This window comes from Zingiber officinale, chromosome 3A (genome assembly GCF_018446385.1).
Source record: "Zingiber officinale cultivar Zhangliang chromosome 3A, Zo_v1.1, whole genome shotgun sequence".
NCBI classification, from domain to species: domain Eukaryota; kingdom Viridiplantae; phylum Streptophyta; class Magnoliopsida; order Zingiberales; family Zingiberaceae; genus Zingiber; species Zingiber officinale.
The window spans coordinates 40,079,008-40,093,419 of record NC_055990.1 but is presented as its reverse complement, the minus strand read 5'-3'; the positions used below and the strand labels follow the sequence as shown (position 1 = coordinate 40,093,419).

At 42.9% G+C, this 14,412-nt stretch overlaps 1 protein-coding gene and 1 long non-coding RNA gene across 10 annotated transcripts; one reads left to right on the top strand and one right to left on the bottom strand.

Moving 5' to 3' along the window:
* Positions 1 to 395: 395 nt before the first annotated feature.
* Positions 396 to 5,127, bottom strand: LOC122051785. 9 transcript variants are annotated; one of them, XM_042613073.1, is made up of 6 exons: positions 5,007 to 5,127; positions 3,559 to 4,246; positions 1,888 to 2,251; positions 1,329 to 1,410; positions 953 to 1,204; positions 396 to 828 (listed from the first exon to the last, which is right to left on the bottom strand). In XM_042613073.1, the coding sequence occupies exons 2-5, from the start codon at positions 4,211 to 4,213 to the stop codon at positions 998 to 1,000; spliced, it is 1,308 nt and encodes a 435-aa protein (XP_042469007.1). In that variant the 5' UTR covers positions 4,214 to 4,246; positions 5,007 to 5,127; the 3' UTR covers positions 396 to 828; positions 953 to 997. The 9 variants fall into 9 exon arrangements, with proteins under 9 accessions (XP_042469007.1, XP_042469005.1, XP_042469011.1 ...); XM_042613071.1 differs by lacking the exon at positions 5,007 to 5,127 and adding an exon at positions 4,559 to 4,729; XM_042613077.1 differs by lacking the exon at positions 5,007 to 5,127 and having other exon boundaries at positions 3,559 to 3,771; positions 3,894 to 4,551.
* Positions 5,128 to 9,756: 4,629 nt separating this feature from the next.
* On the top strand, positions 9,757 to 11,589 carry LOC122051784. The gene is made up of 2 exons (XR_006131541.1): positions 9,757 to 10,769; positions 10,859 to 11,589. It is a non-coding gene; the product is annotated as an uncharacterized LOC122051784 (long non-coding RNA).
* The last annotated feature ends 2,823 nt before the right edge of the window (positions 11,590 to 14,412 follow it).

Here is a 14,412-nt window from a genome sequence, read left to right as displayed (position 1 = left end):
TAATTAACGATATTGATAAAAAAAATATTAGTAAAAGTTTTAACTTTGATTGAATGGAATAGATATAAAATCTTCTTATACAATTGACAATAATTTGATTTGGATGAGATATCCTAGTTAATAAATTTAATTGGCCTATACGTTTATCTTCATAATCTAATTGAATAAAAAAATAATTTGAAAGTTCAATGAGCAAATAGCTACTACTAAAATAAAACAAAAAACAAATATATTTTGTAAAGAATGATAATTAAATAAAATTTTGATTTATTTTTTTACAATCAAACAATCCTCATTGCATGCTTCTCTTTTCACTGGCCTTTTCTTACTGTCATATTAGTCGTTCCTTGTAGATGAATGCTCACCCAGTTCTGTTTCAGGACTTCCAACTCACATTTACAGATCATAAGCAACTTTTAAGATAGCACATGAAAAGAACAAAGAGATAATTTTGTTACAAGGAACGTTTGCAACAATAAACATATATAAAAGATACTAAGCCTTATGACTGGATGTGTTCGACGAAAATAACATAGAACCTTGACATCCATGTCGGTGTTCCTTCTGATATCGCAGACAAATTTGCATCACATACAAGCAGAAGCCTCTTTTGTAAATGATTCTAAGATTACCAAAACAGTCTTTACTGATACCCAGAGTCAAACAGGAAGATCACAATCAATCGGAGGGGGCATAAGTGTTACCGCGCTGTTTGTTCATAGTCCCAACTCATCGAACCATACCAAAAAACACAGCGACAGAGTGAGCTGAGAAGGAATACCAATCCATGCCCTCCCAAATCAAAGCATGCGGTGCAAGATCCGCGATCTGAAACAAATACAGTTGCACAAATGAATGTACTAATGAGCTTCTAATTGGAAAGTCAACCAGCAGCAAATAATAGAAGAAAGTCGATAATACTCGAAATTCAAATTGCATTTTATTAACTTACTGCTGAAGGCCTGATCTTAGTGAGGTTGAGAATACAGTGGGAGGGCTAGCAAGTATGGCATGCAAAGCAACCACTAAGGTAACTAATACGGTAACTCTTGCAGAAGAATGGAGTCCTTTTAGCCTTCACTGCTACCTGGTTGGTTTTTCTGTCAGCCACTGCACTTCGCATTTCCTCTGCTTTCTTCTGAGCTGATCTAAGTTTGTTCAGAATTTTCTCCATAGAGGAAGATCTTTTCTTTTCTAGCTTCATCTGCAACAGGATATATTGAATTATAAAGCATCATACTATTCATATAGAGAGGTTCAAAAATATAGCATTGTAAAAAATATCAATCTTCAGTTTAATGAGGTAAAATACACAAGTACTGAAGTACCTCTAATTTCCTGATCTCTGTTTCAGCTTTCGCTTCCTGTAAGTTCTCCCACGCTGTGATCTTGGCTTCTTCTCTTTTACACCTTTCCAAAATGCTAGGAGTGGTTAGACAATAATAACACATGCTTCCAAACAAGAACATTGCAGTTGCCCGCATATATAATAAGGAAATGAAGTATATCTAAAATCTTATCGTATGATATTGCATGCATGAAACTTCTAGAAAAGATCACTAGTTGAAGAAAACAGCCATTCTTTAATATAGCCATCCTTCATGTTTTCATGTTTGATTAATTTTTCTTCTAGAAGCGCCCTGAAAGAAAATTCTGTAGTAAGCCATCCATTGTCAGATAGATAGATTATGTTTCTGATTCCCTACATGTTGCACATGGTTTCGTGTACAGGAAGTGACTACATGTAGATCAGTTAAACGCATGCCTGTCATCACTCACACCCAAAACATCCAAATCAAACATATTTCTTGTGTAATTAAACTTATAACAAAAGGCATACATAACATGGATCAATGAGAACATAAAACAGAGAAGAAAGGGTGTTACTTTGACATGGACTTTGCTGTCTCAGCAACTCCCCAAGCAGAAGTATTTGCCTCTACTGTCTTTTTCTTCCATTCTATAATGCTTGATGAATGCCTATCAGACCCTCGTGATATGTGTTTTTTGGACCATCTAGTTACGGTAACCCGATCATCTACTTGCACGTCCCGAACCTCAAATTTTGAGAAATGGTTCTCTAGTTCAAGGGGAGGAGTTGAAGTAGAAGGGGAAAAATGAATCTCTTTGGGAGAGGATGGAGGACTTCTCTCTGGGCTCATCTGTGTCGCAACATCCTTCCTAAAAACTGAGATTGATACTGTGGAGGCTGCTTCTTTTGTACCTTCAAATTGCTCATCTGTAATTGAATCTAAATAAGATATGATAAATTAAACACTTTGGAGGAAAAGGAATTGAATTCAACATACAACTATATACAGTAAAAAGCAGTAGAGTTGTCTTCCAACATTTAAAGATTATCCGACTGGGCTTTAGACAAGTATGAACTACATATGAGGTATGAGCTCTTCAGTCTAAAGAAATTTGTACCAACGGGATGACAACTGAATAATCATGCCCTGGTGTGACGTGAGGCCAGCAAGTAGAGAGCATTAGAAATGTACAATATACTATTCATATTTTTGGCGATACAAAGTAAATAAAAAGTCCTTTATAACTCATAAGAAACATAATAATGGAAAAGAAAAATGATGTAATAAACAATGATAATTTGGTTTACTTTAAGGGTAAATGTCAATGAGTTACGAGGATTCAAACAAGGAAATCATATTGGTGACGTGAGGGAAGCTAGTAGAGAGCATTAGAAATAATCATTTGCTGGTGTGACATGAGACCAGCTAGTAGAAAGACAAAATATCGTTCATATTTTTGGCAATACAAAGCAAATAAAAAAAATAACATAATAAACAATGATAATTTGTTTACTTTAAGGGTAAATGTCAATGAGTTGAAATGACTCAAACAAGGAAATCATATTGAAGTTCACATAAACATTCATATTAGGATTCAACATACGACTGTTGCAGAGAGCTCAATGGCACAATAAGATAATAACCCCAACGAGTTGAGAATCACAGCTCTTTCTATGTTACTGATATTTAAGCACAGATTGCTTATATTTAAATAGTAAACTATGGGAATTGAGGTGAAACCGCTCTCACATAAAGAAAATCCTGAAACTCTTCAAATGGACTTGATGAAATGCTTAAACTGTGTTGCTTTAGATTGTTGATATTTCTATGCAAGTTGTCCTTAACAAAAAGAAATAGGAGTAAGCATACATATTTATCATGAGAATGACGATTACTAGAATAAGCATCAAGAATTCCAGTCAAATAGTTTATGAAATAAAATGGAGATTAATCTAGTGTGCAGAATCATACAAAAATATAAATCACACCTAATTACATGTGGACCAGATGTTGCACTTAGCTATCAGCATATACAGATTAAAAGGATGTGGCTTTCATGAAAAATCTCATCTTCGGTGCCTAAAATGCAGGGAATCAACTATTTTTCTATACATTAAGAACAAGCAAAATCCCCTCCCCCAAAAAAAATGGTTGTAATTGCTTCTTATCACTGTGGCAACAAGAACCGAAAATGAATGAAAAGAGCAAACTGAATGAGATCATGAAAACTGAAGTCCAGTAGCACCTTGAGAACAGGGAATAGAAGAAGATTCCATCACCGTATCAGAAAACCTACGAGTACTAGCGGATCTGACTATATGTGGCTCTTCATCAGCAGAGCGAGCTTTACGACTCAAGCTGCTGCCGCCGCTGATGCTACCATCAACTCTTCCTATTCCTCCTATGTTTGCACTCCCTCCTCTCACGCAACCGTCATTGCCTGAAAAACTGTGTTCCGGCATCAAAACTCCAGCCAAGAATGGTGAGGCCGCCGTAAAATTTCCAACTCTACCACTGTCGAAGCAAGGAACCAGCGGCGAAGCTGATGAATAGACACCGGATTTCACAGCAGGTGCTCCGAGAGGACCACTCTTCGACTTGGGTCGCCTATGATGCAACGGTGGCATGAGCGAACTCCCATACCCATCGCCTGAGACGGGGCTGAGGATCCACCGCTCCGCGTCCTCCCATTTTGAGGGCAAAGTCCGCCCATTGGCGAATGGCAAGAGAACGCCGCTTCCTGCATACCTCCGGTTGCCATTCGCTGGCAGAGGCACCCGCTCCGAGCTCCACCCTTTCTGGTAACCAGCCACTCCGGCGCCGTGTCGATAGGTGGGCGTCCCGGGGCTAGGAAACATGCCAGATTTGGTGGAAGAGGAAGCAGTGGAGTTCTTCTTCATCTCCAGCAGCAATACCACCACAGAATGGTTTACCTAGGAAAAGATACAGCTTTAGATCTGCAACTCAAGCTATCCAATACTAAAGGACAAGTAAAAATTCACAGCTTTGCATTCAAGATGTTGTCATATAACTCAACAAACGGGAGAGGAAAATGTTTCAAATGGTTCAATGGCTCATTTTTCCCTTCTTCTTCAACTACATCTCACTTAATTCATAACCAAAACTGGTACTGTGAGATCCGCTAGGGTTTCCAAGATTGGTCGGCTCCCCTTTTCAGAGGGCAAGAATGGTGGAAGCGGCAGCGATACCAGCTCAACTACAGGAAAACGGTAAGAATGTAGGACCTTCCTTCTGCTTCTATTCGGGATCGCAGCGGAAGGACCACCACCGGCACCGGCAAGGGTTGTATCAATCAATCACAAGAGGTGGAGTCGTGTCTGCTAACAGGGGGAGTGCCCACTGTCCACCGACTCCTCACAAGGCGCTGCAGCATAAAATGAACAGGATCTGAGATGGGGAAAGCCCCCCGAAGTGTCGTTTTTTGACCCCAAGATCCTACTTTTTCACTTCTGTTCTTGCCTCCTCGCTCTCCTGTCTTATTCCTAATATTTTACTCTATTAAAACAAACTCTTCTTAATTAAAGATCAACACTCAACAGATGAGACGAAATCCACAGGACCACAGAAATCAGATCTGATGATTTGTAGCCCAAATAGAAGAAAAAATTTTATATAAGAACAAAGAAACCCTCAGCGATTAACATGTAGCTGCAATTAAGAAGACGAACAGACCTGGAAAGAAAAGATTCTCCTTCAGCATTGTGCATTTTTCTGCACTTCTCGCTTCAAACACATACTACAATTCAAAATTGCTGTCAGATACTTTGACTTTCACCACAAGAAAGGAATCATCTGCATTTAAAATGGCAATGTGGATTAGCAAAATCACGTTTCCTATCACAACTTCATAGGAAGAACATTGCTACCGAATCATATGCTGGCCAACGAGATGCGATCCGTTGGCTGCGCGGCCTCCGCTTCCGCCGCCGCTGGTTGTCGCCCTAACGCGCGCACCTGATGCGGTGATGGCGGCGACTTCGAAATCGGAAGCGGGAACACTTTTTGATTGCTCCTTTCAGATTTGCATTAGTAGCGGATTGGCCGACAAGGACGCGGGGAGAGGCCAAGATAAACGGATTTTAGGCTGCGCCGCAGCGCAGCAGAAGATGGACAACAATACTGCGTCGGCGTCGCTGTTCGGTGGAAGAAAGCGACAGGCTAATAATGGCTATCGCGCGGTCCATTGTACCGTGTATCGACGTGTTTCGTGGTTACGCCGAGACAGCTAATCCTTCCTGGTATTTGTTTTAGCATATAATCTTTCCTATCAGGGACAAATTACCAGTGTTCGGATTCTTAAGGCTGTCACATCATCTCTGATTCAAATGTCATATAATTTAAGACATGTGCTAAATTGAGGTGACTAAAACACCCTTACACTCGTATAAAAGGACAATTCCATGTACAACATTTCCGTGTAATACAGTGGTAGAATATCGAGGAAAACAAATAAGATAGATCAAAATTCGAATCTCAATAAAGATGAAGATTGATTTTTAAATGTGTATAAATTGTGTTGCAGAGAGGAAGGTCATCTATTTATAGGATTAATCGGACACCTAAATTACTAAAGAAAAAAAACTAAAACGTCAAACTTATAAAGTATTTTGCTCTTTCACCATCTTCCACCTCAATCTTTGTCTCAACTTTCATTTTCTCCCATGCATATTGCACCTTAGCCTTCGCTTTCTTTGCGTGGGGTTCATTGGTGATTAATCTACGAAACTCTTTGACTATGATCTGAAACTCCTTTTGCCCGTTAAGGTGTTTTGGTCAAGCTATTTTCAAAAGTAATTTGAAATCATATTACATGAGCATCATTGAGTATTAATTCAGATTTCTAAGTCATTTTTTTTATTATTATCAAGGTATTTTACCCAAAACACTTTGACAAGCAAAAATAGCTTTAAATCATGTCATATAAGCATTATTACATCTTTATTAGAGTGCTGATACTATTTTTGATCTTTATTCGCGTGTAGATGTTTTGTCAAAAACACCTATCAAGTTGTTTGGCTAAAATACCTTAATGCCAATAAAAGACTCGAAATTATATCATGTAAGTACTATTGCATCCGTATTAGTCTCCTAACAATGTTTTTAATTTTTATCCAAAATTTTAGGATATCAAGATGTTTTAGCTAATGGCTCAAGAGTACTCAAAAAAATCATATCCCTAATAATCTAATGATAACTGATCTCGTCATGGGATGACTCGGTAAAAATAATTACAGTCGAGTGATTTTGATCGGTTGGCTGCAAATCAAGTCGATCTTGTTCAAATCAATCTTATATAGGTCAGATTTTAATAAGTTCAACTTCTTTTAGGTCGGGCTTCAATAGACCAACTACCTTCAGGACGGGCTTTAATGAATTGATTATCTTTAGGTCCGGTTAGGATTTGAAAAGACTCAAGAACAACGTTAGGAGGACAATCGAGACGAAACTCAGTTCAGCCATTTCGAATTTACTTTTAAGAAAAGATGGATAAAATAAATGGAGAAAAGTAAAAAAAAAAAAAAAAGTTATCAAATTTTTTGCCTTGATGCTGCAATCTGTAACTTTTAAATAGAAAATGAAAATGTGCCCCTATTTCCCGAAGGATGCATTTCTTTCCTTCGTTATCGAGAGACGTCTCTTTGTATGACAAGTGCTTTAACTACAACATCTTTTAGTAATCGATACTCGAGTAACCACCAAGTTAATTCTCAATTTGGGCAGATCATATTTGGATGCGACTTTGACTTGAGATCTTCTTTTAATCGACTGATCTAGACACGGTTTAACTTTGACTTGACCTGAGATTGGTAAGCCCTGACTTGAGTCAATTCTGTTGGGGTTATATGGTTACAAATAAAGTCTCATATTGAAAAACACATGAGAAAGATGATAGACTTATAAGGGAAAGATATCTCCAATGATATGAGGTCTTTTGGGTAAAGAAAAAAATAAAACAAAACCATGAGGACTTAGGTTGAAAGTGAACAATATCATACCATTGTGGAGATATCTGAATTTTTTTCTTGGTCCTAACAAAGAGGGTAAGAGCTCTCGTGTCGAGATCATGAGATTTTAAGAGAAAAATATTTCTATTGATATGAGACATTTTGGATAAAATTTAAAAATAAAATCATAAGAACTTAGTCCTAAAATCGACAATATCATATCATTATGTAAAAATCTGAAAAAAATTTTGGTCCTAATAGGTTTGACTTAACTTGAATTCCTGTTGACCTTGACTACCAACTCGACTAGACTTTTGACTTAACCTGACTACATGGTAGCAACAACGTGACTTAACCATGCAACGTGATACTGACTTGCCTCACCAAATCAATAATGTTTCTACTAAAGATTATTTAAAACCCTTTTGGGCATCGAGATCTTTATAAAAAGGAAAATGGTATGAAATATTGTTTATAAGTGATAAAAAAAAAATTCATACATTTTGCAGTAATCTTTCTATCTTACCTTATTGGATTGATTCTGATATCAGTTTGCATTTTCAGCTTGTTTTTTAGAATTTTATTCGTTAGGCTAGTCATTGCTGAATTTTTCTTTCATCTTATTTCAGATTAGTTCTAATTGCATATCGCAGTTCAGCTTAATTAGGACGACAATTCTCCTCCTGAGATGATGACGATCTAAGCATGGTCATGACGAAGATCGTGGCCTATCAGTTTAGCTTCATTCTTCACTAATTGATCATGGCCTATGAGTTTTGAGTTCATGTTAGTTTTCATAGTCAATGAGTTTTTCACATGAGGTTTTGGTTTTAGTTTTCTACTTCCAATTCTGCGATATTTGTTGTTTCCTGAAGCTGTTAGTGAAACTTTCAGGTTACTTGTTAGAATCTGGTTATCGAAAATTTGTTTTTAAAGTATCTTGTGCCATGTTTCTTCTGGAAGTGCAGATTTTTGAGCTATTTTCAGTTTAGCTTGTGTTCCAGATTCCTTGATTGTCGACAAAACTTGGACGATGTGTTTGACAGGATTGTTCGACAGTTTTCGAGTGATTCTACTCCTACTGATTGAAACATTGAATGATATTGAACATTAAGTTCAAGCATATTCAGAAATTTGAACTGAAACAATTATGATTGAACTAGCTGAGCTGAACCAAACACAATTCAGATTCAAGCATAATTAGATTCAAACAGATTCAGTATATAACTAAACTCAACTAAACAATCAGGATTTAGATTCAAGCAGATTTAACACAAACTGAACTAAACTAAAATATTCAAAAGCAGAAACAGAAATCATAAGCTAATTTTCAACCAGAAATCACAAATCAAGTATAGGAAACAAGAGGAAATCATAAACAAGCAGGTTGATTAAGATTGTTTTATGATGGCATCAGGTTTAGATTTGTTTCTTAAAATTAACTAATAATCAAATAGATACAAGTAAAAGGATAACAAACAAATTTATTTGGCCTGCAAATAAAAAGGGAATAAATTGAAAAGGCACCTGTAGATTAAAAGGAGACAAGAAGAGAAATAGATTCCCCTTGCACAGTTGTTATGAAGAGGAAGAAAATGAAGAAGAAGAAGGGTGGTGGAGGAGGAAAAGATAGGAACAGAGTAGAAGAGGAAGAACAACTAAAAATCAAAACTCTGCATTTAAGATGGTGCCATCTACATCAACTAGCAGGAGAGAAAAATGCATTAAATGACTCAATGGCTGTTTTTTCACAATTTTCTACTGGTTTTGGCACTTTGTCATGATCCATGAATTGAAATGTGGAAGGAGGTGTATGGAGGTGTTCTAAATCATTACAGAGACCTAGTAGAGCTAATCATTCTCAAGAAATTTGATTATGGAAATTAGGCATGGATTCAAATATTAGATAGAGAGACAATCTTATTGCAACTTGAAACAATATTACTGCAGCATGCTCAGATGGCATTAATGGTTGTCTGTTCTCTCTGCAGTTAGTTACTGCAGAACTTGAATGCTACTGAGCAACGTTATTTAGTTGTTACGATGAAAGTACAGTATTTACTAGGCACTGTTTACTACATTGTTTATTAAAGCTGCTCTACAGCAACCTTTTTATTATGTTTCATGATTTTAATAAACCAGCAATTAATGCCTCCATCAAAAACTCCTTTTGACAAGCAAATCTTCTTCTACTCTAAAAGCCTTTTGATCTCCTGCAACAAAAGGTTTATCCTCCCTTCTCGTTTTCACTTAGTTTAGGATGTACTTCAACATGGCCGTTTAAATTCAACATTATGTTAAAAGCATTAGAGACAAAGCCAAGATGCTTAGGTGGTGAGGTTATAAACATTTTTGAGGCTTACTAAATGATGCGGATATATTGGGATGACTCAAATGTAATTAGGAAGGGGAAAGAGGGCATTTTAGTCTTTTGGCATGTTGAGGTTAGGGGTTTTGAAGGGGAGCACTGTTCACGCTTTTTTTTTGGGGAGGGGGGGGCTTCTTCGGTTGTTGGCTCCGCCGCCGCTAGGGTGAACCAAAAAAGGAGCTCCCTCTTGATCCCTCGCCGCGACCAGGTTTAAGGGGAGGGCCTTCATGTTCTGGTCCTGTCGTCGCCTGCTGGAATATGCGTCGTCGCCTCCGCCCAAGGTCGTCGGCATTCTGGCAGCTCATAGCCTTCTTGGTCGCTCCAGGTCAATGCCGCCGCCACCACTGCCATCCTCTCACGCCAGCGCCACCACCTCCTCTTCATGCCGTAGCCGTCGCGGCCTTCTCATTCATCGCCTGTGAGCCACAGCTCCCTTTCCCTCTTCCTCTTCCTCTCCTTACCTGCTCACCAGCAGCCAGCCCAAGCGTCGTCTCTGGCTTTGAGGTCGCCACCTCCAGCGCCCGTCGCCATCTCATCTAGCGGTCGCCGACGCTCCCCGTCGCTACTGCCGCTTCCAGTGTTTGCTGCCATCGCCATCGCTACCGCCTCCGGCGACCACTGCCGTTGTCGCCTCCAACGACTACCACAGCCACCTACAGCGACCGCCCTCGTCGCCTTCAGCGGCAGTCGACACCACCTTCAGCGGTAGTCGTCGCCACCTCATCCACGGTCTTCGTCCTTTGGCCAGTCGCCGCCCGAGTTCTTAGTCTTCACAGTATTTATATGCTTCGGCCTGCGAATCAATAAGGTGTTCAGCCTTTATGCCACTATTCCGACCTTCGAGCCACCGTTGTACTTCGACCTGCGTGTCGCTGTGGTGTGCTCGGCCTGCGTGCCGATATTATATCTCGGCCTGTATGCCGACGTCATCTTTCAGCTGGCGTGCCGCTATTATCTCTCGGTCGGCATGTTGTTTGTCGGATCCAGGTCACGCGCGGCTCCCTGCACTCAGATCTGGCTCCTCAGCTGACACATTCATCTATCTTGCAAGGTCGTGACGACTCGATCAGCAGCGCGACCAGCTCACCGATCCATCCGAGGGCGCCCCCCCCCGGGGCCAGGGTACGTCACTGTACTCGCCTTGTATTTATTTAGTTGTTCTACCATTATTTGACTGCTTATATATTCATGGGACCTGCCTCGAGCACCAGGGTACCAGGGACTGGGGCAACCTGGTCGCTAGCTGTAGGTGTTGTTGACCATAGGACCCCTGACGACTTGGTCAACGTAGAAGACAACTCACCATCCGGGTCATCGAGATGCGATCAACAATCTAGACACGTCACACCGGCAGTTCCGTCTTCTCAGATTCCCGACAGGAACATATTTAGCGTCGTCTGTGGGAACACACCTGATCTGGAACGTGAAGAGGGACGACGTCGGAAAATTCTGCCATACTCATGACCTTGATGGACTTCGACGGGTATATCATATTCTCCTCACTCCACGGGTATTCGGGAGTCGAGAAATTGAGACAGATCCTCTGTTGGTCGGCAGGTCAATTTTTCCGTTATGTTTTCTTTTTCGGCCATAAAATCTATCATAGTTCGCCGAGTGAATACTCCCGTGCTGATCGGCCAGGTGTATATTATCTGAGCCACGAGCTCATTGACAAAGACTCCCGTGCCGATCGGTCGGGTGTATATTATCTGAGCTACGAGCTTATTGACGAAGACTCTCGTGCCGATCGGCGGAGTGTATATTATCTGAGCCACAAGCTCATTGACGAAGACTCCTGTGTCGATCGACCGGGCGTATATTATCTGAGCCACGAGCTCATCGTTGAAGACTCCCGCGTCGATCGGACGGGTTTGAGTTATATTAGAAGATCGTCGAGCGGCGACGTTAAACCCCAGAGTCGAGCGACGACTATAAACCCCTGTGAAAATTGTCGAGCGGCGATGTTAAACCCCAGAGTCGAGTCGTGTGGCGATTATAAACTCCTGTGAAGACCGTCGAGCGGCGACGTTAAACCCCAGAGTCGAGCGGCAACTATAAACTTCTCTGAAGACCATCGAGCGACGACGTTAAACCCCAGAGTCGAGCGGCGACTATAAACCTCTGTGAAGACCGTCGAGCGGCGACGTTAAACCCCAGAGTCGGTGAAGACCGTCGAACGATGACGTTAAATCCCAGAGTCGAGCGGCGACTATAAACCCCTGTGAAGACCATCGAGCGACGACGTTAAACCCCAGAGTCGAGCGGCGACTATAAACTCCTGTGAAGACCGTCGAGCAGTGACGTTAAACCCATGTCACCATCGACGACTGAGCGACGACCTTAAACCCCCTCCTTAGAAGACCGTCGAGCGGCGACGTTAAACTCAAGTCTCCACCGGCGGTCGACCGGTGACCTTAAACCTGTGTCTTCACCGATCAGCTTATCAAAGCATTTATGTCCCCCGTTCGGGGTCGAGTGGTGTTCACTGGTCTCGGACCAGTTTATCAGAGCATCTATCTCCCCCGTTCGGGGTCGAGTGGTCTTCACTAGTCTTGGACCAACTTATCAGAGCATCTATCTCCCCCGTTCGGGGTCGAGCGGTCTTCACTGGTCTCGTACCAGATTCGGATCTTCTATCTCCCCCGTTCGGGGTCGAGCGATCGTCATATCGGATCTTCTATCTCCCTCGTTCGGGGTCTAGTGATCGTCACCATCGGATCTTCTATCTCCCCCGTTCGAGGTCGAGCGATCGTCACCATCGGATCTTCTATCTCCCCCATTCGGGGTCGAGCGGGCGTCACTGGTCTCGAACCAGCATATCGGATCTCATATTTCCCCCGTTCAGGGTGGAGCGGGCGTCACTGGTCTCGGACCAGCATATCGGATCTCATATCTCCCCCGTTCGAGGTCGAGCGAGTGTCACTGGTCTCGGACCAGCATATCAGATCTCATTTCTCCCCCGTTCGGGGTCGAGCAGACGTCACTGGTCTCGGACCAACATATCGGATCTCATATCCCCCCCTCGTCCCCCCTCCCGTTCGGGGTCGAACGGTCTTCACTGGTCATGGAGCATCTTATCTCCCCCGTTCGGGGTCGAGCTATCGCCGATGGTCACGGACAAGAGTATCTCCACTAGTTTCGGACCAGGATATCTCATAGGCTTTGCGCCCATTCAGCTCACAACTTTCGCTTCTATATGCCCTCGACTCACGGGCTACACTTCAGTTCAGTTCACGTGCGATGCACCCGTTCAGCTCATGACTTTCGTCTTTGCGTACTCGACTCACGGGCTACACTCCAGTTCAGTTCACGTGCGATGCGCCCGTTCGGCTCACGACTTTCGTCTCTGCGTACTCGATTTCGCGGGCTATGCTCCCACTCAGTTTGCGGGCTCCACTCCTGTCCAGCGCTGCTTCGTCTCTCACTCGATACTTGTCTAGGCGATCGCTTGGTGTTCGCCCAATAGCTTGCCCGGTAGTCGCTCGACCCTATTTTTGATCGCTTGGTCGGTATTCTCTAGGCCGCCTAATCCTACGCCTGATCGTCCACTTGGCCACTCGCTTGTTTTGCTCTTCATCCTGATAGTCGTTAGGTCGGTATTTTATGGTCACCTGGTTGACATTTGCAAGTCATCCGGTCGCATTTTACGACAATCTGATGGCCATTTTATGATCGTCCGGTCGGCCCCCTCCGAGCCGCTCATTTAGCACTCTTGTAGTTGTCCGACCGGTATCGCTCAGCCGTCCATTCGGTCACACTTAAATTACTTGGTCGAACGCTCGACATTCTCTTGATGCTCTAGTCAGCATCTTACGGTCGACTAGTCGACACTTTCTCGGTTACCCGCTCGGCATCACTCGCTCGTTCAATCGGTCTGCTCGGCATCCCGCTTGCCGCTCGACTGACTACCATTTTACTCGTCGTTCTCTTGATGTTTTGTCAACTTGGTCCACTCGGCACCATTACCATCTCATGCGACACCATTACTATAGCGACCGCTCATGTGACATTATACAATGGGTTCTGTGATTTGATTTGATTATTGAGGATAATTCACCCTTTATAATAGACTGTCCAGTCAGTCGAACTTGTGCCTTCTTCGACTAGACTTGAAGGAGAAGCTTGTGATGCGGATATATTGGGATGGCTCAAATGTAATTAGGAAGGGGAAAGAGGGCATTTTAGTCTTTTGGCATATTGAGGTTAGGGGTTTTGAAGGGGAGCACTGTTCACGCGACGTTGTGGCGGATCGCCGATGGATCTTGATCCTCTCCTCTTGCCACCTCCGGGTTTAGGGGGAGGACCTTCGTGTTCTGGTCCCGCCGTCGCCTGTTGGAATAGGCGTCGCCACCTCCGCCCAAGGCCGCCGCCATTCCAACAGCTCATAGCCCTCTGGGTCGCTCCAGGTCAACACCGCCGTCGCTGCCATCCTCTCACGCTAGCGCCACCACCTCCTCTTCACGCCGTAGCCATTGCGCCCTTCTCATTCATCGCCTGTGAGCCACAGCTCCCTTTTCCTCTTCCTCTCCTTACCCGCTCACCGGCATCCAGCCCCGAACATCCTCTCTGGCTTTGAGGTCGCCACCTCCAGCGCCCTGACCCATGCGCTAACTTCCAACGCTCACCGCCGTCTCATCCAGCAGTCACCGACGCTCCCCGTCGTCGCTACCGCTTCCAGTGTTTGCTGTCATCGCCGTCGCTACCGCCTCCCGCGACCACTTCCATTGTCACCTCCAACAACTACCACAGCCACCTACAACGATCG